General features: G+C 38.6%; 2 protein-coding genes across 5 annotated transcripts in view; one reads left to right on the top strand and one right to left on the bottom strand.

Moving 5' to 3' along the window:
* The window catches only part of ING5 (inhibitor of growth family member 5), a 39,550-nt gene extending 28,941 nt beyond the window's left edge, over window positions 1–10,609 (bottom strand). For 2 of the 4 annotated variants that reach the window (XR_010068181.1, XM_063306783.1), the window contains exons 1-5: window positions 10,373–10,608; window positions 7,940–8,011; window positions 4,613–4,779; window positions 3,013–3,124; window positions 1,672–1,765 (exon numbers count right to left, since the gene is read on the bottom strand). Coding sequence is in view for 3 of the 4 variants with exons in the window: in XM_063306783.1 (XP_063162853.1) it covers window positions 1,672–1,765; window positions 3,013–3,124; window positions 4,613–4,779; window positions 7,940–8,011; window positions 10,373–10,412 (485 nt within the window). In the remaining variant the exon portion in view is untranslated. Of the gene's footprint in view, window positions 1–1,671; window positions 1,766–3,012; window positions 3,125–4,612; window positions 4,780–7,939; window positions 8,012–9,108; window positions 9,291–10,368 lie in introns of all 4 variants that reach the window. The other 2 variants (XM_063306784.1, XM_063306785.1) reach the window with 2 other exon arrangements.
* A 1,180-nt stretch (window positions 10,610–11,789) lies between these two features.
* DTYMK (deoxythymidylate kinase) lies at window positions 11,790–17,660 on the top strand. Its single transcript, XM_063306766.1, has 5 exons — window positions 11,790–12,185; window positions 13,017–13,125; window positions 14,804–14,894; window positions 16,387–16,584; window positions 17,216–17,660. Exons 1-5 carry the CDS (start codon window positions 12,044–12,046, stop codon window positions 17,324–17,326), a joined length of 651 nt encoding a protein of 216 aa, XP_063162836.1. The 5' UTR covers window positions 11,790–12,043; the 3' UTR covers window positions 17,327–17,660.
* The last annotated feature ends 5,609 nt before the right edge of the window (window positions 17,661–23,269 follow it).

The raw sequence follows: 23,269 nt of genomic DNA, 5'->3' as shown, positions 1-23,269 counted from the left end.
CCTTTCCTGCCCATGGCTTTGGTCAAACAAGGCTTTCACATAATGTTTTTTAGGAATTACAGAGGAGGTATATACTAGGTTACATGCTGTAGGGCTTATCTAGGCAGCACCTGAGAATGTGCATTTCTCCCATCCTCACAACAATCCACTTGCCATGCTTCAGGTACAAGGCAGGTAAAGTCACTGTCTTTACAAAGGGGTAGCACTTTACACTTGCTGTTGTTGGGGAGCAGGGAAGAATAAGGGAATTTTTCTCTTTTCTGCTACCTGCCTCCTAGCCCAATGCAGACCCTTTACTGCCTCTGCTTCCTTCAATGCACCTTCCCTTACCCCTACACTTCTTGGAAAGCACCACTACCACCACCCAAAAACAGAAGCTACAGCTAACCACCTTTCTTGGAAGAAGCCACAGCTGGCTTAGGTGCAGCAGTGACCTCCTCCAAGCACAAAGGAAAGGGAATTGCAGGGAACAGGAGAGGAACAGATGAATGATCTGCTCTTTGCTAGGAAGGAGCAGGCAGCTAAGAAGGAGAAGAATCTCGTTCCCCTTTTCTGCTCTTCATTGCCCTGATAGCTGCAGCAGTTTTGCCCAGGTGTCTGTCAGTAGGGAGAGCAGAAGGCAGGCTGCATGGAGGTTACTAATGGGAATAGTGACCTTGTAGAAGGCATTCCACAAAGTCAATAATTCCTTCACCTAAGCAAAAAAAAGAAAAAAGGTTGCCTGGAAGGTTCTGGTCTCTCTGGCAGTCAAAGCAGATAATGGCATGAGGGGAGAAAACCTTGTGGCTGGATGGAAAGGGGTGGCCCCGCAGACCAACTGGAGCCCTGCAGGTAATCAATGACCTTCCTTGGGATACTTCTCTGTGCAACACTGAAATTTTTCTGATGGAAAATACTACTTTCCTTCCAGATCACTTTGATCTGGTTTCAACTTGCCTTAACCAGAAGGCTGGCTCCAAAATGGAGGTCTAGTGTGAGGAAATGTCCTCAACAAAAGGTAAGCAAGCCATTTTGGAGCTGTGGTAAGAGTGAAGTCTAGATGAGCCTCTTGATCACAGGTGCCACATGCAACATTTCCTACTAAAGGTACAGGCAGTACCAGTTAGCTTGGGCACATTTTGCCCAGTATGCCACAACTGCAACCAAAGTTCAAGTTTATCCCAAGCACGCTCACACTATTCTTTGCGAGCTAGGATATCTAATCTAGAGATTACTATTCCCAATGGCTATTTTCTCCTCATTCTCCAACCCTTCTCCAGGTTCGGATGTTTTTGTTTAACCCATTAGAAGCCAGTCTGGTAAGAGATGCCATGTCTTCCCAGAACAAAAGGCAAGAGAACAAAGGCAAAATGGAGTTTCCTTTTCCTCTTTTTAAGGCCTACCTGGGAAGAAACTTTCCTGCTCCTGACTGGTTGTTCAAAGGTTGGGTTCCTATGGCTTTGCTGGTTTCTGTTCACTCTCTAGACTGACAGGTCCAGTTTGAATGATCTTGAAATCTTTTGTCTCCAAACGGGACTTCTCTTTCTCACTACAAGCTACAATCCAAAACCCACTTGCCCTAGAATACTTTCATGGAGTCTGGAAAGAAAAAGTGATTCTACTGCAAGTTGACTTTGGGCGAAAAAACTGAAAACCCAAGAACTCTTGCCTACAGACTGTACTAATTCCTACCTTCGTTTTGGTTTCTTTTTCACTGGAGCATCTTCCTCTGATGTTCGCCGGCCTCGACCACGGGAGGTTTTCTTATCCTTTGGAATTCTTCCCTCTGAAATAGTTATTTTTTTGTATATTGATATAGACCATGCTTCTCCTACAGCCTACCTTTACTGCACCACAGCAATGGAGCCAGGTAGTGCTGCTACCCTCACACTACTTAACATGGAATAACTTCAGAACAGCGATTGGTGGATTCTCTGCCCTTTCTTCTCCCACCCAGCATTATCTACTGGTAGGACTCCAAACACCAATTGGTGCAGTAGGTAAAGCCAGGGGTTCAATCTTTAATTTTTATTGTTTATTTATTGTTTTATCGTAAGCCACCCAGAGTCCTCCTGTTGGGGAGAGATGGGAGGTGAATACATTTATAAATAAATAAATAAAATTTATGTTATTTACTGTTTGCTTCTCCTGAGAGGTAGATTCTGCAAGAATCCTGATGATCTCTAGATGGCAGTTTCTATTAAATTGTTTCATGGGACTATCATTCTCCAGGCAGATAAACAGTCCCGTCAGAGAAAGATTTATATGCCTGGGTCAAACAACTTCTCTTCACAAAATCTGCCTAACTGAAAGGGCAAATTTGAAGTGCAAAGTAAATAGGCCCAAACCAGAGAGCTGTCAGTAGTATTGCATCCTTGGATCTTTCTCTAGTTTCTCCCTCCTGAAGACAATTTATCTCATAAATTATTTTTGGTTAGGTACATAACCAAATTGCTTTTATAGCTGTTTATTTCTCCATTCCAATATCTGAGTGTGCATGTATGTGTATCAGTCACATACTTCCTCATATTACCATTTTCCCCATACACAAATATGTGCACACATACCAAAGAGCAGGATTGCTGGCTGATAGTTTTAGTGACTTCCTGAGAATTTGATATTCCAATGTAAAGAGAAAAGACCATGTCTCTCTCAGAGCCAAAGTTCAATATTGGCAATCTTATAGGACATTCAAATAAATAATAAACTATTGATGTATATTTAAGAAGAGTCTAAATTGAAGTCCTATACATATTTAATGAGTTCCACTGGAATCAAGAAGATTAACAATATAATATAATAACAATATATAGAGAAGCACAATCTAAAGTGTGGCATGTTTGAATCCAAATAAGTATTACTCTCCCCACTTATTTCTCCTTTTGCTCCTTGGCTCATTGACAAATACACTTTTTAAGCTCTCATGCTGCATGAGAAAAAGTTTCAATTGGAGTATGAATTTGGAAATTATATTATTAAAAAATTAATCCTAAAGTTCTGAAGGCTCCATCATCCTTGTCACAACATCCATACTTTTTAGGTTTGGTGTCACAGAGCTTTCAAAATCACTGCCTTCCAATTTATCCTTCAGATCAGCTTCAAATCGGGCAAGGTCAGCATCCAGCCGTCGAATGTGCTTGTCCACCTGTATCAGAGAGAGAAATACCACAGAGCTGAAGAAAATATATTTTCTTAAGTAGTATTTTAATTAATAATTTGACTCCTTTCCTGTAATAATCTATCAAGTAGAAGTTTGAATAGACATGTTCAGAAGACAAAACAAGAATTTCCTAATCATAAGAGCTGATCAACAATGGAACAGACTGTCTCAAGAGGCAGGGGACTCTCCTTCACTGCAAGGATATAAACATAGGCTGAATGGCCATCTGATGCTGTGATAGTGGATTCTTGCAGGGGCTTAAACTGCTATAGATGATTAGCAATGTCCCTTCCAACCATTATGTTCTTTTTTAAATTATATTTTTTATTTAAGCATTTTTAAGAAAAGGAAGAGAAAAAGAAAGAGAAAAAAGGCACACACAAAAGAGGAAAAAAGAAAGGACCACATGGATGAATACGGAATTTATAAACATCACAGTATTAGGTTAAATTTTTCAATATTTCATTAGTTTTAAATAACTAAATATACCATATTATTACATTCTATATTTCTATGAACCACTCCAATATGCTTGAATGTTCTCATTTGCTAGTGCAGTTGGCAGCCACATTAAACTTGACTGCTGGCTAGCTTTTCTGAAGCTTCATGGTTAGCAGCAACACACATGATAATTACAATTCTTTTTTCCCAGACAACATTGGAAGCATTTTTCTTTAAGTGCAGAAACAAGGGAACACCATCACAACAATGGAGATTTTTTTACCAAGCAGTTATGGCTCATGGTCATGTGTCTATACAGTATGGTTATTATGAATTGTCAATAAGCCATGGTTAAAAATCATGGCTTAGTACAATGTGTGAGTTACCAATTGTCTCACAACTGTTAATTTACTCCTCAATGAGACTCCAATAAATAAATCCACTTCAGAAACATGGGTAAAGAAATACCTTTGATAAATGTATCACTAAAAAAATATAGTTACTTGTCAGTATTACCCACTCTATACTTCACATTTTTACTATTGCTCCCATAAAGATTAAATGAGAAAATATTACAATGTTATACACAATCCCCATCTAAACTAGGAATTGTCCTGATTACCAGGAAACACACTGAGACGAGGACTTGGTCTCTAATATTTATTAGTAGTACTTAACAAGAATCCTAACAAACTGAGAAGGCGTGGGAAAACCCAGCCATATAAACCCCAAAGGTTAAGGCGGTCCCGATCTGTGTCTCTTTGAATGGCTGAACAGTTCCTCAGTGCTACGCATGCGCTTGACAGTCTGGGTGGGAGCCCCCTGCTCGCCATCCTTACTCATGACAGGAATCCTCTGAATCAGAAAATTTATGATTAATGTTAGCTGAAGTCCAGCACATAGAACTTCAATTTGTCAGCAGTTACTAAAAATGTTGCCATCTGAAACACAAGCTAAAGGTTAGATAAGAGATGTCAGAAACACAGGCGCTGCCTTAGTCTTCTGCAATATCATTACTCTGCTTAATCTTACCATCTCATAGGTCTGCATGGCCAACTGCACTTTGTCATCACTATACTCTTTGCATTTTGTATAGGCATTCTGGATCTTCTGCAAGATTTCTACTCGTTGCTCCGATGACAGACTCCTCACTGTTGAAATGTATTGTGCAGCAAGACTATCAATTTCTGCTTTCTTGTCTGAAGGGCAATGAGAAACAGTGTAAGTGTAAAACTTACCTCATCCTCTCAGTAAGCCTCAGAGAATTCAATGAGGGTTTTTTCCAAGTAGGGAAATAAGCAACTGTGTTCTGATGCTGTAGTTAGGAGTGCATTTACTAGGGCATGTTTTACTAATCTGATTGAGATTTTCTAATCTGATTGGGATTTATTTTCATATAAACACAATAGGATCTAACTGCATTTTATAATTGAAATGATTCAGAAATCATACAAAACAAAACAAAATAAAAACCTATTTCTAATTTTCAATACAAATATATGTTTGTTTGTTTTTTTAAAGTGGGATGATGGAATTTCCAACCCTGAGATGTTATAGCTTTTAAAGTCTTTAGCACAGCAATTTCTGAGACTTCAGTACCTCAATCTCTGCTAAACTTACTTCACTTGCTGCTTCACTCACTGGCAGCCATCTCTTTACCACAAAATCCTTAAGCATACTACCAGATGGATGGAGCCTGTTATTGGGTATCTCATGATCTGTGATTTGGGAGGCTAACCAAACACTAGCATTAGAAGAGAATTAAAAAGAAAAATTCACTCTGCCTCCAAAAAACCAGTTGTTTTCCAACAATAGTCCATTAATTCAAATACGTCTTTCCCATATGCAAGCAGACTGAAGTTAAAGTTAAAGATAATGGACTACTTCTAATATCACATTTTTTGCTAGTCAATAGCACTATAGTACCAGCACTGTTAGACCAATACTTATGTCTGCTTGTTCTTTAAAACATCAGTCATATACAAAAGTAAAACACTCAATAATTTGGTTATCACTAAATAATTAGATTCAAGTTGAGAAAAATAATCATAATTGTTTCAGACTTTTATTTTAAAAATGTATGAGTCCTTAAACTTGTGTTCTTAGATCTGTCAAAATCTAACACAAGCTAAATATGTATTACATCACGAATGGGAAACCCTTGGCTTCCAGTGGGAATGGTGGACTGAATGGCTGTACCCACTGGTTCAGCGGGTGGAGCTGACAACACGGTAACTTTTGGGGGGGCTTGGGTAGGTTTTCCTGAAGCCCAGAAACGTTCTCTGGATCAAGGAGAATACCTGGAAACATCCCATCTGTCCTCCAGATGGCGGCTTGCAGCCAGAAGGTCGTAAACAGCGTTTCGCGTTAGACTGGTAAGAGCCATAGCTGGGAGGCGGGGACTTCATCACTTTCCAAGCCACACTGTAGCCTTAAAGGGACACTAAGACCGGCCACCCCATTTCTAAATCATCAATTTGTATTTTTTTTTAGTATGTGTACCCCGAGAGAGGCTTTCTACAGCGAGGAGAAGCTGGTTCTCTTGGTGCTTTACGTTATTTTTCGGATTACTTTTTAAAAAAAAAAATCTTTTAAGTTTTGGATTTTGTTTTCCTTCCAAAGGAAATTCCAAAGATTGAGGGTAAACAATTGTCTTCCTGTTATTATTTTTGTATTAAATTTGAAGATACTAGCATTTTTCTACATGCTGAATCAGGTTTCTGTTTTCACTTTCCCTTGAGAACTGTCTGCCATCTCACTCTCACTTTATGTAAACACACTTTGGAACTCTTCCCTATCTTTGACTTTTGCTGCTTAAGCTCCTAGGGGGCACCATAATCTACTCCATGCGACAGGGAGGATTTCAAACAGATTCTTTCTGACTTTCACCAGGATTTTAAACAGATTTCTTCTGACTTCTATCAAGCTTTTATGCAAGATATCCAGGACACTGTGGAAAATATGAGATCTAAAATGTGCCATCATGTTGGTGATGTGGTGAATGAAATTGAGGAATTTAAGAGTGATAGCAAGGTTTTTTTTTTTAAGACTGAGATTGGGATTTTTATCAAGATGCTGGATGAAGATTGGATAATGGAGCTGGAGAAACCTAAGGGAGAGAGTGATCTGCAAGCCATAAGTAAAATCGATCTCCTGGTGGAATGCCATGAAAAGAACCTGGAATCTTTGAGGGGGGCAGTTGGGCTGTTTGATTCTTTCAAGAGGGAAGCTCTATGTGCATTGTGGGGATATGTAACTGCTTTGGTTTATTTTGAAGTGGGATAAGGGTTGAAGAACATTCATCTGATTTGCTTTAAGGATTTGATTGATGCTATTTGCCTTTAAATATTTGGATTTACTGTTTTGAATTGTCTTTGTTTTTTGGGTTTATTAAGATTAAAATTATTAAAACTGTTGTGTTAGGGTTAAAGAATGTTTACCTGGTTTGCTTTAAGGATTTGATTGATGTATTCCCTTTTAAAGATATGGAATTACTGTTTTGAATTGCCTTTGTTTTTTGGGTTTATTAAGATTGGGATTATTAAAATTGTACTATTAAGTATAAAAGCAGACAATTTATGTGCTTTTTGATTCTTATTATAGTAGACAGAAATGTATAGAATAGTGGTAGGAAGGGAATAATTAAAAAGGTGTTATCTTTTGGAGGGGAGAAAGATGTTTAGGAGATTTATATGAACCTTTTTCTCTTTATTTTAATATAAGGGGTAGGAGTAGCTGTACTTAGTAATTTTTATTATGTGTTAAAGTGGAATGACTTATAGAAATAATGTGGTGTTTTGGTTTAATATAGAGTAAGAGATTGATTATGGAAATTTTTGTATATCCTTGCTGTTAAAAGTCAGAAGCCACAGCTTTTCGTAAATTTGAAAAAAAATTCTCTTGTGTTTCTGCACTTTTTCAGTTTTTTTCTTTCTTTGTAGTTTTTTGGGGGGGTTTTGTAGTTTTTATTCTTCTCTTGAAACCTAATAAAATTTACTATAAAAAAAAAGGAATGGGAAACCTTTTTTCTACTAAAGGCTATAGTGCCTTAGAGGCAACGTTTTGGAGGGTAACATGAGAGATACAATTAAACCAAGCAGTGAGTGGGGCTAGAACCAAAAGTACATAGCCTTTCTTTTCTAATCCCCCTTTTTCCTCCCATTCTCCTTCTAGTATTCTCTTAACAATCTCCAAAGGAGAAAGTGCAGGAGAGGATGGGTATCTTTTATCACAATTCTGAACTGATCTCTTGCAGAGTGCTTTTTAAATTAGACCAAGGGCTACATGTGATCCTAGAACCACAGGTTGCACCCCTGCACTACCTGAAAAAGGTCTGAGACTTAGTATAATTGAACATACTTTCTGTTCTCTGATCCAGTTCACGCATAAGTTGGAAGTTTCTCTGTAGCTCACACGGGAGGCTTTCAATGCCTGAAAAACAAAGACAGAGAGGCTGCATCCTTTTCATACCACAAATCTATTCAAATGAAATTTCTAACCACAGACAACAGTTTGCAACTATCATTATTATCTCTTCCCATTACACATCTTGTTCATTCCCAGTTGTATATGCTGGCTGGTCTCACAGGTCCCCATGCCTGAGGCTGGAAAGGAAAACAGATATTGCTGAAGCCCAAGATTCCCTGAAATCTCTGAATGAGAATTAAAAGTGATAACTGTGGCTCACAACCATTGCTCACCTCATTGGTTCTGTTCAATAATGTTCTTGCTGTCTCTGAATGTTCTGTTATCAGAAGATATTAACAGAAAAAAACAAAAGCATAAAAGCTAAAAGTGATGTCACCATACAGTTTCCCTGTTTCCTAACAATATGATGGGTAATGGCAGAACACACTGCTCAGAATTCTCTCACCAACCTTACTTCTGTCACAAGTGCTTATATTTTTGGTATGGAACATAGACTTTTCCATTATGATAAAACATTTCCTATACTATACACTCAGTATCTCTGACACTTGGCATTCTAATCCTATGGACCATTTATCAATGCTGTTGGGTTTCTGAAATAATTGCAGATCCTCACAGTAGAGCTTCTATTTTGTTCCCAGCCTGTTGCTGAGGGACACTGAAGCCAGATCACGGTGATTTAGCATGGTGTCTCCCACTGGAAAATGCAGTAAAACCTCCTATGTGAACATTCCATGTCACATGGAAGAGGAGAGTGAGAGAGATTGGCTTGCTCCTAGATCACCCATCCCATCCAGCTTTTGGGTTTTGTTTTTTTGTGGCCATTTGCTCTGGCTGCTGAAGAAAACAAAACATCACTGATGCAGCCTATTCCTTTTCTTTTCTTCTTTGTAGTCTGGTAATGAAAGCATAGGTCTTGTGGAGCTGCTCTTCCAGGAGGTTGATATTCCCATATATGTACAAAGGGGCTGCCAGTGACAGAATGGTTCCTTACTTCCTTTAGCTCCTTTGACAAATCCAATGGGCTATGTTTTGCTTGCTTCTAATGGAAATCTCTTCAGCTTATTAAGTGATGGGGCATCCCCAATCTGTTTGCTTACTTTTGCAGTGCTTCACTCCTGAACTCATTGCCCAGCTGGTTCCTGGGCTCTGCTTTGCTTTCTTTTTAATTTCTTGTCCAAATGGGAGTTTCAGAGAATTCAATGTACATTATTTCAGCGGGTTACTCAATGCTGTATCTCCCTGCCACATCTCCGTTTCCATGCAATAAAATGGTTGTTTCCTTGGGAAGAGAGAAAATTTGACCAAGGGGTAGGGGGAGTAAGCTGACAGTCTACTCAGTGTCAGCCCTAGCTGAGTGCATTTTCTGGGCTGGGAAAAAGCAGGACAAACATCTTTCCTGTTCCAAATGCTGTTTTTCCAGCCTGACTAATCAATCACTGCACATAAAGTTAACACTTGATACCTTTTATACAGCCAGGAGTGTTATCTTCTTTGCTGCAATAAGGAGGTAGAAAGAGTACTGTGGGGGCAGCTATTTCTCAGTTCTCTAAAGCTAATATAGTAATGCAGTATCTACAATCCAAAGCCAAGTTCAGAGAACTCTTGTGATGCTACATGTTAACCCTGAGGTATAAATGTACATATTTGTAGAGACATACTTTCCTCCAGTCAAGGATGTGAGACATCTGCATCCAAGAGTGTGAGCTTAACCTAACATGAGGGCAGACAGGATTTTCAATTCAATCTTTATAGATGGTGCAGGCTGATTACTGGTTGTTTCCTAGTTGCCTCTTGGAGTTTTCTTCGCTGCAGTCCTGAATTCAGCATGAATGAAAGCTTTCTGTCGACCTCTTAGCCAGCTGGAAGAATTAAACTTCGCTTTAAAAAAACGCGACAGCTCACTAGTTTCAAGAGCAAAATCTGTAAAGAAGGCTCGCTTTTGCTCTTGAATCTGTTTCGAATAGCTGTTTTAAATAACTGCGCAGATCCGCAGCGAAGCATGAAAAATAAGTACTTTCACGGCCAGGAGGTTATTCAAAGGGAAAATGTGCCCTGTCGTAAACTGGCTGGCCACCCGGGAAAACCCACAATGCTCCAAGTTCAAAGGACCGGGAGAATGTTTGCGTAACAGGCTTACAGGTGGCACAGATGGCAAAGAGCACAGAAGCGGCGCCTACCGGCGAAGACCATCAACTACAGCCCCAGACCCGGCTGAATGTCCTTCTCGGCGCGTAGTTAGAAGTGTGACGCAGCAAAAATACCTCGCCGGTTAATCCCCCCGCCACCGGGGCTGCGACGCAGATGTAACAGCTGGCAAGACCACGCTGTGCTTCAACCCTCCCCACCGCCGCACTCACTCACTGTCCAGGTAGTGCTCCAGATACAAGGCCGCTGCCGCCATCTCGAATCAGCCAACCAGCCGGCCGACGCCCACCTTTCAGCCGTCGCGCGCTCGGCGCTGTCAGCCCAGCGCCTTCGCAATGGCCGGCCGAGCTTTCATCGCATAATCATGAGACGCCGCCACCGATTGGCCGCGCCGCCACCTATCAATGAGAGGGCGGGTACGAGGACTGGAACGCCGGGAGCCGTCCGGGCATAGCTTCTCCCCCAGTGGGCGAAGACAAGTTGGCTGGGCGCTGGGAACTTTGTAGATGGCCCGACACGCGTCTGCAGGGAAACAGTATCTCCTTGAAGTCGTTGGGGCTCCCGTTGGAGTAACCGCGCGGGCCTGTTGCCTCGGTTTGCACGGATGCTCTAAGGGGCGCGCGTGTCACTGACTCGCCCGGTTTGTAGCTCTGATGAAAAGCCGCGGCGGAAATAAAACCAGTTGCTTAATATTTACAGCTTTAAACACAGCTTGGACGCCTACTTACTCACTTCATTTAAAGTCTATTTGACTAATGTCCTTTTTTTCTGGTTCTTCGGCATATTCCTTCGCACATTTTCAAAGTAAAGAGAGTTCTCCCTTGTCCTGTTCCAGCCGGTATCCTTTATCCAAGATACACCAACAGAGGGAAAATGGACTCAAAACGGATTGCGAACTGCTATCCAGTTTGTCAACCCGTGGAATGAAGAAAAAGTATTTTGATTTTAAAATACACATCACAGCGAGTTCAGTTATACAAAAGCAATGTATGTTATCTTGGAAGGTTCTTTTCCAATGAAAAGAATAAAAAAGGGGAAACGAACTCGTGAGAGTGGTGTTATATATTGTCGGGGTTAACCTGTAGAAATGGTTTGAAAAGATCGCGGTCCAAGTCTGCCAAGTCCATCCAATTACTTGCTGGGTTATTGAGCCAGCCAGCCGTTCTCGTCCAGGGTCATTATGGGGATAAATGAGGGAGGGAGTGCCATGTCCCCAGCCTTTAGCATCGGAAGCAAAGGTGTGGCATATCTATCTAATGAATAAAAATAAATCCTGGGAAATATATCCAATGACCTTGGGACGTTCTCTCACTAAGCAAATATACTGCATACGAGAGTCTTGGGCGATCGCTTCTCCCGTTGTTTTGAGTTACCATCACGTTGAATCCCGTATCTTTAAAAATTATTTCTAAAACCCATCTAGCAACACGTGCAGTTCTCCCAACCTCCTCTTCAAACTGATCAGCGATTGTTATACTGTACAGCATTTTCTACAAGGTAGCCTAAAAAAGACTTGAAGGTAAATAAAAATGGTAGGTTAAGAGTTAATATTAGCGAGTCTAGAGAAGAAGCGGCGTCCGCGATGGAGCATTATGCGATCGGCTTTCGTGCTCGCGCTTTTCCTTGGTTCTGGTCTTCAAGAGGAAATTCGGGGTTTTTCCTTTCCTCGAGGACAAACAGGCTTATTTCTTAGCGTAACGTCTTTTCCAGGACCTCGTGTAAAGAAAGCGTTCGCGCGCGAGCTAATCCTCCGGTTTCACCTCTTGTTTGATTACCATGGCGACAGCAGGGCCACTCTATACGCCGGAAGAATCATTTCTATGACTGTGTCAAGCGCGGGAAGGTCCAAGCTCAGTGGCTTTTTTTTCCGTTTTGGACAGAGTGTGGATGGGCTTATCAATGGCGGGCCGACGAGGGGCTTTGATTGTTTTGGAGGGGGTTGACCGAGCTGGCAAAAGCACACAGAGTCGAAAGCTGGTGGAGGCCCTGTGGGCTAGAGGACACCGGGCCGAACTTCTGAGGTTTCCTGGTAAGTGGGGCGCAGACCCCGGACTGGCTACACAATACAAGAACGACGTCGCCCTAATTACTTTGGAGGAAAATAGCTTCAATAGAATGCCTGTATCTCATACAACAGGCTGAAACTCAATGGGGGCAGCCTTTCAGAACCATGCAGCCATGGTTTAGATGACCCTGTTGAATTTCTGTTTATTGAGCAACTGTTGGTAGAACAAAGACACAGTAATTAATGTGGCTTTGCGATGTTAATATTAGGGAAAGTGTTGTATCTGATTTATTATAATCTGTTATTAATATATAGCTAACATTAAATACTCACAGCTAATCCTGCCCTATACTTTAAAGCTTTTCTTTAAGCTCTTCTTGGATTGGAACTTGCATTTTCAGTGGCTTGTTCTATACAGAATATGCTTACATTTAATCCTTTTCAGTATACTAGTGAGCTTTTAAACAGTGTAATGTTTCCTTTATTTCCACTGCAGATTTTTTTGTGACTTGGTATATATTTAACTAAACTGATTAGGATCCGTTGTTTGCATGTTCATGACACAAAGGAGGGAAGAGGAACATACAGCCTTAACAATTTCTTACACCCAAAAACATGCAGTGTTAATCACAATCTCTGTATGTACTTATCAACACTAATTGCATATTGAAGTCATGTCATACTTTTCAGCTGGATTTTGAGAGAAATGAAAGCTATGATTTTAGTTATTTCCCTCCGGATAAACAGTTACATTTTATGTAATGCTTTCAAATGTGATGCATCCTTTAAAGAGAATTAAAGGACTTACAGACACTGAAGATATGTTTTATTTCATTTTTTTCCTATTTATTGCAGAAAGGTCAACAGAAACTGGACAGCTAATAAGTTCCTACTTGGAAAAGAAAAGTGACTTGGAGGACCACACAGTGCATCTATTGTTTTCTGCTAATCGTTGGGAGCAAGTGTAAAAAACGTTCTTGTCTAATACTAGGGGGCCCAAATGATTTCCCATTAAATCCAATTTGATTTCACCTTTTACTTTGGGGAAATTATGAATTTATGAACCTTGAATATTGTGTCAGGCTGCAATCCTATACCCTCTGTAGGATGTCCCAGGATCCAAAATATTTTTTAGATTCCCTTCTCAGGTTAGAGAGGCAGCTCTGACTTTGAAGAAGGAAATCAGACATGAAACCCCTTCTCACTAGAAGTTTCAAGACTAATTCTTTTCAGTGACAGAAAAGGTAAAAGGAGGCAGGCTGGAATTTGATTACTTAGTTCAAAAATTTGTTAATATGTACTAGCGTGTAATTCAATGAGCAGAATTATTTCAAGGGATTAAGCATTATTTCTGGAAAGATAAAGCACAGTGCCTTTCTTTTCTTATTTCTGCCTTTTTGATAGCTGTCCAAAAAAAGCTATCTAACAGTGCAGATATGATTGTTCTGGACATTTCCTGAAAGGGATGGGAGAGATAACCAGGAGACAAAAAACAGGAAAAGAATATTGTCTCTTGTCAAGATTCAGAAATTTCAGAAGTATGGTGAAGAAATGTTATAGAACAACATAATGCAGCAGGTGCAAAGATCTTTAACACAAGAGAAATTTAAATTAAGCTCTTCCAAAAAAATTTTAAAAATGAATTCCTGCTATAGAGATTCTACGGTTCACCTCCACTAGATTCTAGAATTACATTATTCAACATTATATATGTCTAGCTCTCATTTCTGGCAAATACGTATTGTCAGCTTTATGTCCTGTGTGTTCTTTTGATAAGAGCACAATATTAATTTCTTATATCTCCATGCACAGTCATCTTACTGACTGTGCTTACTAGCATGAAATAAATTGAATTCAGGCTCTCAAACCTCAGTTTATAAATGAAAGATAATGCAAGTTGTAGAATAATTTTTGTAGGCCTTTCAGTTAAATGTTTTACAGAGAAAGAAAAAAAAACTTTGAGTTATAATTCTCTGGAGCACAATCCCAGAGGCCATAACATTGCAACAGTGCAGTGTTATATACACTTACCCCAAAATTCTCCCCCCCCCCCTCTCTCTGTCCCTTTGAGACATTGTTGACTCCTGATGACTGCTTGGACTAGCCCCTGCAGTTTTCTTGGCAAGGTTTTTCAGAAGTGTTCTGCTGTTGCTGTCTTCTTAGGGCTGAGAGAGAGTCACTGACCCAATGTCATCCAGTTGGCTTCATGCCTAAGGTGGGACTAGAACTCACAGTCTCCTGATTTCTAGTCTTAAACCTCTACACCAAACTGACTCTCAAAAATATAACATACTTTTTAAACTATGAGTAAGAAAGTGAAGGCACTGAAAACATTTTACTCTCCTTAAAGGTACTGAAAACATTTTACTTTCCTTAAAGAGCTGCTCAAGTGCTGGTGACTATATATGCCTCCAAAAACTGTCTAATGTACTAATGAAACTAACTATAATTGGTTACAATTTTGAAATAGCCTAATTTGATTCATATATTATCTTCATTATATTAAAGATGTTATGTAACAATGCATTCTTAAAATAATTTCTGTGAAAAGGAGAAGTATTAAAATCTTACATTTTGCATCATCGCTTTCTTCTACAGTGTACTTTTTTTTGTGATAAATAATATGTCATTCTTTTGTTCAGGCCATCTATTAAAGAGAAATTAAGCCAAGGTATCAATCTAATAGTGGACAGATACGCCTTTTCTGGAGTTGCCTTCACAGGTGCAAAAGAAGTGAGTAAAAAAAAAACTATATTAGCCTAGCATTGCATTAAAATCTTATTTCCCCCTTCTAGCAACAATCCCTGGACAATCGGTTTTTTGTTGTTTTTTTTAAATTGCCATTCAATTGTGTCCAATCCTTGGCACTGCCTGGACTAGTCCCTGCAGTTTTCTTGGCAAGATTTCAGAAGTGGTTTCCCATTGCCTTCTTCCTAGGACTGAAAGACAGTGACTTGCCCAAAGTCACCAGCCAGCTTTCATGCTTAAGGCAGGACTATAACTCACAGTCTCCTGGTTTCTAGCCCGTTGCCTTAACCGCTATACCAAACTGGCTCTTGGACAATCAGAGAGTTTATGTCAATTTTCTGCTTGCTGATAAGGTTTTTTTACGCAACTTACAGTGTTGCAAAGTTTTGTTATTTAGCATTAAGGCTTTGGCAGGGGATCCATTTTAAGATTTAAAATGGCTTGTATATGCTTATTTGTGTTTTATCAATTTTGACTCTTTTCTTTCTGCTTTATTTGCTGGCTAAAGGCAGTAATAAATAAAATTGAAAGGGCCTAGCATAATATTTAATCCTATTTAAACTCCCTGCAAAAGCAATATGCATTCTAGTGTATTGGGCTACTGTTCCCAAAGGCTCAGAGACATGATCAAATAAATATTATGGGAATTTTAGCAGAATAGAAGGTAGAATATATTAAGTAAGAAAAGGATGCACAAAGGTGAGTTGTAAAAACTTTTGCTAATTCACAAATTATCTACATTACTATAGATATGAGATCAAGTTCAAATCTTTGCTGATCAGAAGAGTTCACTGGAACTTAGCAGATTAGTCTAAGTCATGTATTTACCACTGAAATAAGTAAAATTAAATCATCTAAACATTTACCTAATTTTGACTGGCTCTAGTCCATTGTGTTAAGTCAAGCTTAATCTCAGATAAAACTGCATAGTGTTATAGCCTCAGTTGCTGGGAACATACAGTATACAAAAAAGAAAATACTGTAATTTTCCAAGAGATCTTAAAGCAGAGCAACAACAATAACAACTAAAAATTAACATAATTTTAAAAAGACAACTTTATTAACTTTAAAATACACAACCAAGTGTATCTTAAAACTGTTCATGTCAGTATGAAAGTGCAATCATTGAATTGTAGCAAAGCTATCATTTAGGTAATTGTTAGGACTAACAGTGTTATGTTAATATCTAAGTCCTCATTAGCTTCATTAATAGCTAATGTGCAGGTTTGCAATGTTGGTGCACTATTCCCTGGTCTTTGGTGAAGGATTGTAGTTGGTAGCACGCCTGGTTGTATGTAAAGATCTTAAGTTCAAATATTATTTTTGTAACAAGAATGGCTGTCTGTTGAGCGTCGCTTCTTATCAGTATAGACAATACTGAACAAGTAGATCAATACTTTATCTTCCCATGATCTTATCAAACAGTTCTTTGTTTTCCTTTAACTATTTACTACATCTCTTATTTCTCTCTGAACAGAACTTCTCCTTGGAATGGTGCAAGCAACCTGATGTGGGGCTTCCAAAGCCAGATTTGATCCTTTTTCTTCAGTTAAGTACAGCAGAAGCAGCCAAAAGGGGAGAATTTGGAAATGAACGATATGAGGACACCTCTTTTCAGGAGAAAGTTCTACAGTGCTTTTACCATCTGATGAAAGATAAATCTTTAAATTGGAAGGTAAGAAATTAAATATAAAAATTTATTTAGAATTCTTAAACTAAATGTCTTAGATATTTCTAATATCTCTTGAAAAAGGAAACCTTAAATGGAATTATAGCATATAGTATATGAAGAAAAATGGTAAAATGTAAATAAGATGCAATGAAGCACTCTGCCATCACAATATAGGGAATATACAATCAGTATAAACTGCTGTTAGAATAGCAAAGTAGAGAATACTTTAACTTAGCCTTGGGAATTGTACCATGCACCCTGCTCAAGTGGTGTTTTCCTGAAGCCAAGAACTTTTCATACCCTAATTCAGATGGCTGTATGTTTCTATGTGCATTCTTTTCTGGTGTTCATTTCCAAGGATCAAGCTGCATGGAACAGTGCTGTTTTTCTTCTAGCACAAATGAAATTGTGTCTAGATTCCAGATAGACAGATATAAGGTAAACAAAATTAGTAGTGCAACATGGTTCCCTGCACCAGCTATTAGTTGTTTTAACTTTTAATGACTAGAAGATGGAGTGAGCCATTTCTGTTGAGCTGAAAAGCTGAATTTAGGGGATTCCTTCATTAACACTTTTTTTTAGTTGAATACAGAGAAGAAATGTTTCATTTGTGTATGTTTTGTTTTGAATATAGTTGATTGATGCTTCGAAGAATGTAGAAGATTTGCACAAAGAAATTAAATCCTTTGCAGAAGAGGCTATTCAAGAAGCTCAGCACAAATCTCTAGGAGAACTGTGGAAATGAAATTGACTTAACTCCTTCAATCAAGTCTTATTTAATCAAACTGCACTATTTGCATTCACATCCTCAGTGTGTATCTGATGCATGTGTGTGTATCTGTTTTGTGAGACCAAGCAGTTTTTTTGTTAATCTTTACTATTTATCAACTCCATTCCTCTATAGAGTGTGGAATTTTAGAAGAGTGAAGCCTGTCCTTTCCTTAGAAAGCAGTTCTGCTAGGATTCATACCTAGAGCTGAAATGCATGAATGAATTGGAGTAATATCTTCTTTAGTCCATTTAGAGATACTTGATTTGTTCAGCAGTATACTTTTACTATAAATATTTAGAGTAAAAGTGTGCGTGTGAGTACATTCACTTTCACTTTCACTAAAATATGGTTTTGTGTGTGTGTGTAGTAAAATATTCCATTTGTAATATGCAGAGTAAGTTTATCAAAATATTTTCAAGCATGCAGTGGGCATGTTTGGCTAATGATACTTAATAGGCTGAGGAATTAACAAGATATATATGAGATTCTGAAGGAAGTTTGATGCCATTGACGTAACTTAAAATATACTTCCTGTATAGATGCTGATAATAATCCCCTAAGCTGACATGGAGACTTTTATCATTGTAGGAGGACAACCATGTTAGTATTTGGTAGTCAAAAATCAGGAGGAGTCTGACAGCACCTTTTCAGACTAACATTTTAGTCTATTGTATATTGAATTAAAGCAAAATAATAAGTGTTTTTTGTGCCAATTGATAAGAGTTTTGTCAGGAATATCTATTGGAAGAATTTGAAATAGATAGATCAGTTTTGGGAGTAACATCTTAATTGCTGATAATGTGGCCTAAAATTCTAAGATATTTTTGTTCCATTTTTTATATACTTGCTTATTTTATCCCAAGCAAAGCTGTAATTGTTATTGAATAGCTTATTTAAATTCTTTACTATATTAATTACTAGGTATTTAATGATTTTATGTTCAAGGGGAATTTCTAAAATACTGGATATAATTTTTGCTTATAAGGCTGGGTATGAAGGCAAACTATTGTAGAGTTTTAAAAATTGTCTGTTAGACTCAAGCAAATTCTTGAAGTTCTTTTTTAATAAACTGGAAAGAATCTGTTGCATTAGAGAGGAGTGTAATCATCAGCAAATAAATTCAAGACTTGTGGTGAGAGCGCCATGGTAAACTAGACGTCCCTCCTGCAGTGGGACAGTGTTTACAATGTAGATCGGCAGCTGGATGCAGGATCCTGGCCACTGAAATCTCCCCAGAGAAAGGGGAAAGCTTGATGTAGCCCACCTGCACTACTCACTGCTCGTGAGTAGACCACAGGAATCAATGTTTTGTGGTTGACTTATGAGTTGAGTGGCTGGGAGTCAAGGGAGAAAGCATCTGTGCTCACAGTCATGAATGCAGCCTTTTTTAAGGACATAAAGCTCGACAACCTCATTTCTTAATCACTTTGGATTTGCTTTTTTATTGCCTTGGAAATATTAAGACCCTTCAGAGCAGCGAGTTACAGGGTATTCACTGGGTGAGTTGCCTTCTCCTTAGAGAAAGAATTTTTAAATATGATTTTAAAGGTTTTAGAAAATATTACTTTCTGGATTAAACATCAAAAGGGTGCTTAGAGTATTGATTTTGGGAAGTTAATAGATTAAGGGTCCAGATGGACTTGGAACTATAATTTTAAATTAATTAGAAGAATCCTTCCCATGGGAAACTGACTGTTTGGGTTTAAGAGAAAACATGAAGGTTGGACACTCAAGGTAAAGGTAAAGGTTTCCCTTGACGTAAAGTCCAGTCGAATCCGACTCTAGGGGGCGGTGCTCATCTCCGTTTCTAAGCCTTGGAGCCGGCGTTGTCCCTAGGGACACTTCCGGGTCATGTGGCCAGCATGACGACTCGGAACGCCGTTACCTTCCCGCCGAAGCGGTACCAATTCATCTACTCACATTTGCATGTTTTCGAACTGCTTGGTGAGCAGGAGCTGGGACAAGCAACGGGAGCTCACCCCGCCGCGCGGTTTCGAACCGCCGACCTTCCGATCAGCAGCTCAGCGGTTTAACCCGCAGCGCCACTGCGTCCCTACTTGGACACTCAAGGGAGTTAGAAAATAATAAAGAGTTCATTTTGGGGCCTATTGGTTGTAAAATAAAGATTGATTGATAGAATAAAGAGTTCAGTTAAAGGGGAAGGAAACTTACATTCGACTTTTTAATAAAGAATGGAGCAAAATAACAGTGGAATTTTTGATGGGTATTTTAACAATGGTCTTCAAAATTATCTGGTATGATAGATCATGTGTCAATGAAGTTACAGAAGTACAAGTTACACTGGATAAGTCTGAAATTAATTTGTGGATTTAAATGTGACAAGTAATGAGAAGGCTATGGAAAAAGGTACTGGACATACAAACAAAACTGGTTGATGTTTCATTGCTTAAAGGAGATAACTGCTAAATCAGAAAGGCAATTTGGATAACTTAACTGGATATACAAAAGACTGTTAAAGTCACAAAGGATTTTTTAAGAAGCGAACAAAAAAAAGGACAAACTTTTACTGGATGTACAAATGAAGTCTGTTAAAGTTTTGAAAGATTCTTTGAGAAGGGACAAAAAAGCTGAAAAATCAAGCTTTAGGACAGTAAGGGGTTAAAAAAGATGGTTAAAAGTACAGGGAAGGAATACAGGGTTGGCTTATTTCAGCAAGGTTAAAATAAATAGTTATATCTGGTAACCATTACTGGTTTTCTGATAAGGAAAGAATGACGAGGCTTTTGGATTTTGTTTTTTTTTTAAGAGATGAGATATGTAGTGGAGAGAGTATATGTTTTACTTTAAGAGATGGTAATAAGTTACTAAAATTGTTTATACTTGTCATGATGAAGGGGGAAGTTATTTTTTTCCTTTTTCTTTTTAATACTTTTTTACTTTTTTTGTAGTCTGAATTAGTTTTTATTCTTTCTATTTGTAATCTTTAATTAATAACATTATTTGGAAAAGAAAAAGCAAATAAATTCAATCAATAACCCTTCTATTTTAATTACCTGGAGTTGATCATGCACACATAATGCAACCACTAACATTTCAATAACCAAATTAATAAAGGGGAAAGCAGACATTCCCGCTTGGTGCCTCGTTACAATAAATTACTTTGAGTCTTGTTGGTTCTTACTTGTGCTCTTGTAGGCTGTTTTCTCTCATATTTTGGAATTCAGAATAAAATTTAAATTTCTGTAAGTCTTTTTTTTATAAATAGTCCTTCCATGCAATTGAAAGCTTCCATATATCAAGAGAATAAAGGAGCTGAATTTCATTTACAAAAATGAAAGATGCATACTGTAATAAATTTCTGATAGGGTTAGATATATTCCATAGTAATTGATCTTTAGAGTCTTGTATTGATTTTATGAATCATTTATCCCTGGCTTTTAAAAACTTATTTGCTAATAATTTAGAATTCTTGCTATACTTTTTTTTCCCTTGAATATAGAAGCTGTGTTGAAATTTTACTAAATCATAAAATATCACATTCTTTTTCAATTCTACCTGTTTATTATTTTTAAGCAAGCAATGCGCGGAAGTGGAAGAAGACAATAGAATAGGAAGGACAAGAGACCTCTTCCAGAAAATTAGAAACATCAGAGGTAAATTCCAGGCAAAAATGGGTATGATCAAAAACAAAGATGGCAAGGACCTAACAGAAGAAGAAGAGATCAAGAAAAGGTGGCAAGAATATACAGAAGACCTGTATAGGAAGGATAACAATATCGGGGATAGCTTTGACAGTGTGGTCGGTGAGCTAGAGCCAGACATCCTGAAGAGTGAGGTTGAGTGGGCCTTAAGAAGCATTGCTAATAACAAGGCAACAGGAGACGACAGCATCCCAGCTGAACTGTTCAACATCTTGCAAGATGATGCTGTCAAGGTAATGCATGCTATATGCCAGCAAATTTGGAAAACACAAGAATGGCCATCAGATCAAATTTGGAAAAAATCAACTTATATCCCCATACCAAAAAAGGGAAACACTAAAGGATGTTCAAACTATCGAACAGTGGCACTCATTTCACATGCCAGTAAGGTAATGCTCAAGATCCTGCAAGGTAGACTTCAGCAATTCATGGAGCAAGAATTGCCAGATGTACAAGCTGGGTTTAGAAAAGGCAGAGGAACTAGGGACCAAATTGCCAATATCCGCTGGATAATGGAAAAAGCCAGGGAGTTTCAGAAAAACATCTATTTCTGCTTTATTGATTATTCTAAAGCCTTTGACTGTGTGGACCATAACAAATTGTGGCAAGTTCTTAGCAGTATGGGGATACCAAGTCGTCTTGTACGCCTCCTGAAGAATCTGTATAACGACCAAGTAGCAACAGTAAGAACAGACCACGGAACAACGGACTGGTTTAAGATTGGGAAAGGAGTATGGCAGGGGTGTATACTCTCACCCTACCTATTCAACTTGTATGCAGAACACATCATGCAACGTGCTGGGCTTGCGGAATCCAAGGCTGGAGTTAAATCGCTGGAAGGAACATTAACAATCTCAGATATGCAGATGATACCACTTTGATGGCTGAAAGCGAAGAGGAACTGAGGAGCCTTATGATGAAGGTGAAAGAAGGAAGTGCAAAAGCTGGCTTGCAGCTAAACCTCACAAAAACCAAGATTATGGCAACCAGTTTGATTGATAACCGGCAAATGGAGGGAGAAAATGTAGAAGCAGTGAAAAACTTTGTATTTCTAGGTGCAAAGATTACTGCAGATGCTGACTACAGTCAGGAAATCAGAAGACGCTTAATCCTTGGGAGAAGAGCAATGACAAATCTCAATAAAATAGTTAAGAGCAGAGGCATCACACTGACAACAAAGGTCCGCATAGTTAAAGCAATGGTGTTCCCTGTAGTAACATGGCTGCGAGAGCTGGACCATAAGGAAGGCTGAGAGAAGGAAGATCGATGCTTTGGAACTGTGGTGTTGGAGGAAAATTCTGAGAGTGCCTTGGACTGCAAGAAGATCAAACCAGTCCATCCTCCAGGAAATAAAACCAGACTGCTCCCTTGAGGGAGTGATATTAAAGGCCAAACTGAAATACTTTGGCCACATAATGAGAAGACAGGACACCCTGGAGAAGATGCTGATGCTAGGGAGAGTGGAAGGCAAAAGGAAGAGGGGCCAACCAAGGGCAAGGTGGATGGATGATATTCTAGAGGTGACGGACTCGTCCCTGGGGGAGCTGGGGGTGTTGACCGACAGGAAGCTCTGGCGTGGGCTGGTTCATGAAGTCACGAAGAGTCGGAAGCGACTAAACGAATAAACAACAACAACCTGTTTATACACCTTTGAGGAACCTATTTTTTATATTTTGCTAACAAATTAACTTCTGCATCTAACCTGATAAATAAGATTTTTTTCTTTTTAATTATGCTTTTCTAAAACATTCCCTTATTTCTACTTCCATCACTTCCCATCTTATCAATAGTGATGTTTATTTTCTTAAAAAAAAACTAGTTAAGACATTTTTTCATTGAATGGGTGGTCAATAACATTGTGTCAAATCACCAAAAATTAAGTTTTAAATTTTAAAAGCATTATTTAGGTTTTAATTCTTTGATCACCAAGATGTAATCAGATTTACAAATGGGTGCTATTATTGCTTGTTGGATTAGGCATATTAAATGATCAGATTGGATTTAGGTCTACTCAAGTAATATGTAAATCCCTTTGAGGATTCATGATCTCCCATGTGTTAGTCAGTCCTTGAGGCTATAACAGTCAGCATTTATGAGTATTGCAAGTACTTTATTCTGCACTTTACAATGTTCACTTTCCTATGAGAGGTGTCTGCGTTGTGTTTAGATCTTCCCCAATATGAAATTATTCTATCCCAAACTTTACTTTTTCTTACTTTCCTAAGGCATTGTACTTGAGACTGATTTGGGGAAT

Source organism: Candoia aspera, chromosome 6 (genome assembly GCF_035149785.1).
Source record: "Candoia aspera isolate rCanAsp1 chromosome 6, rCanAsp1.hap2, whole genome shotgun sequence".
Taxonomy (NCBI): domain Eukaryota; kingdom Metazoa; phylum Chordata; class Lepidosauria; order Squamata; family Boidae; genus Candoia; species Candoia aspera.
Note: the sequence above shows the minus strand (reverse complement) of the source record. Positions and strands in the feature narration are given on the sequence as shown.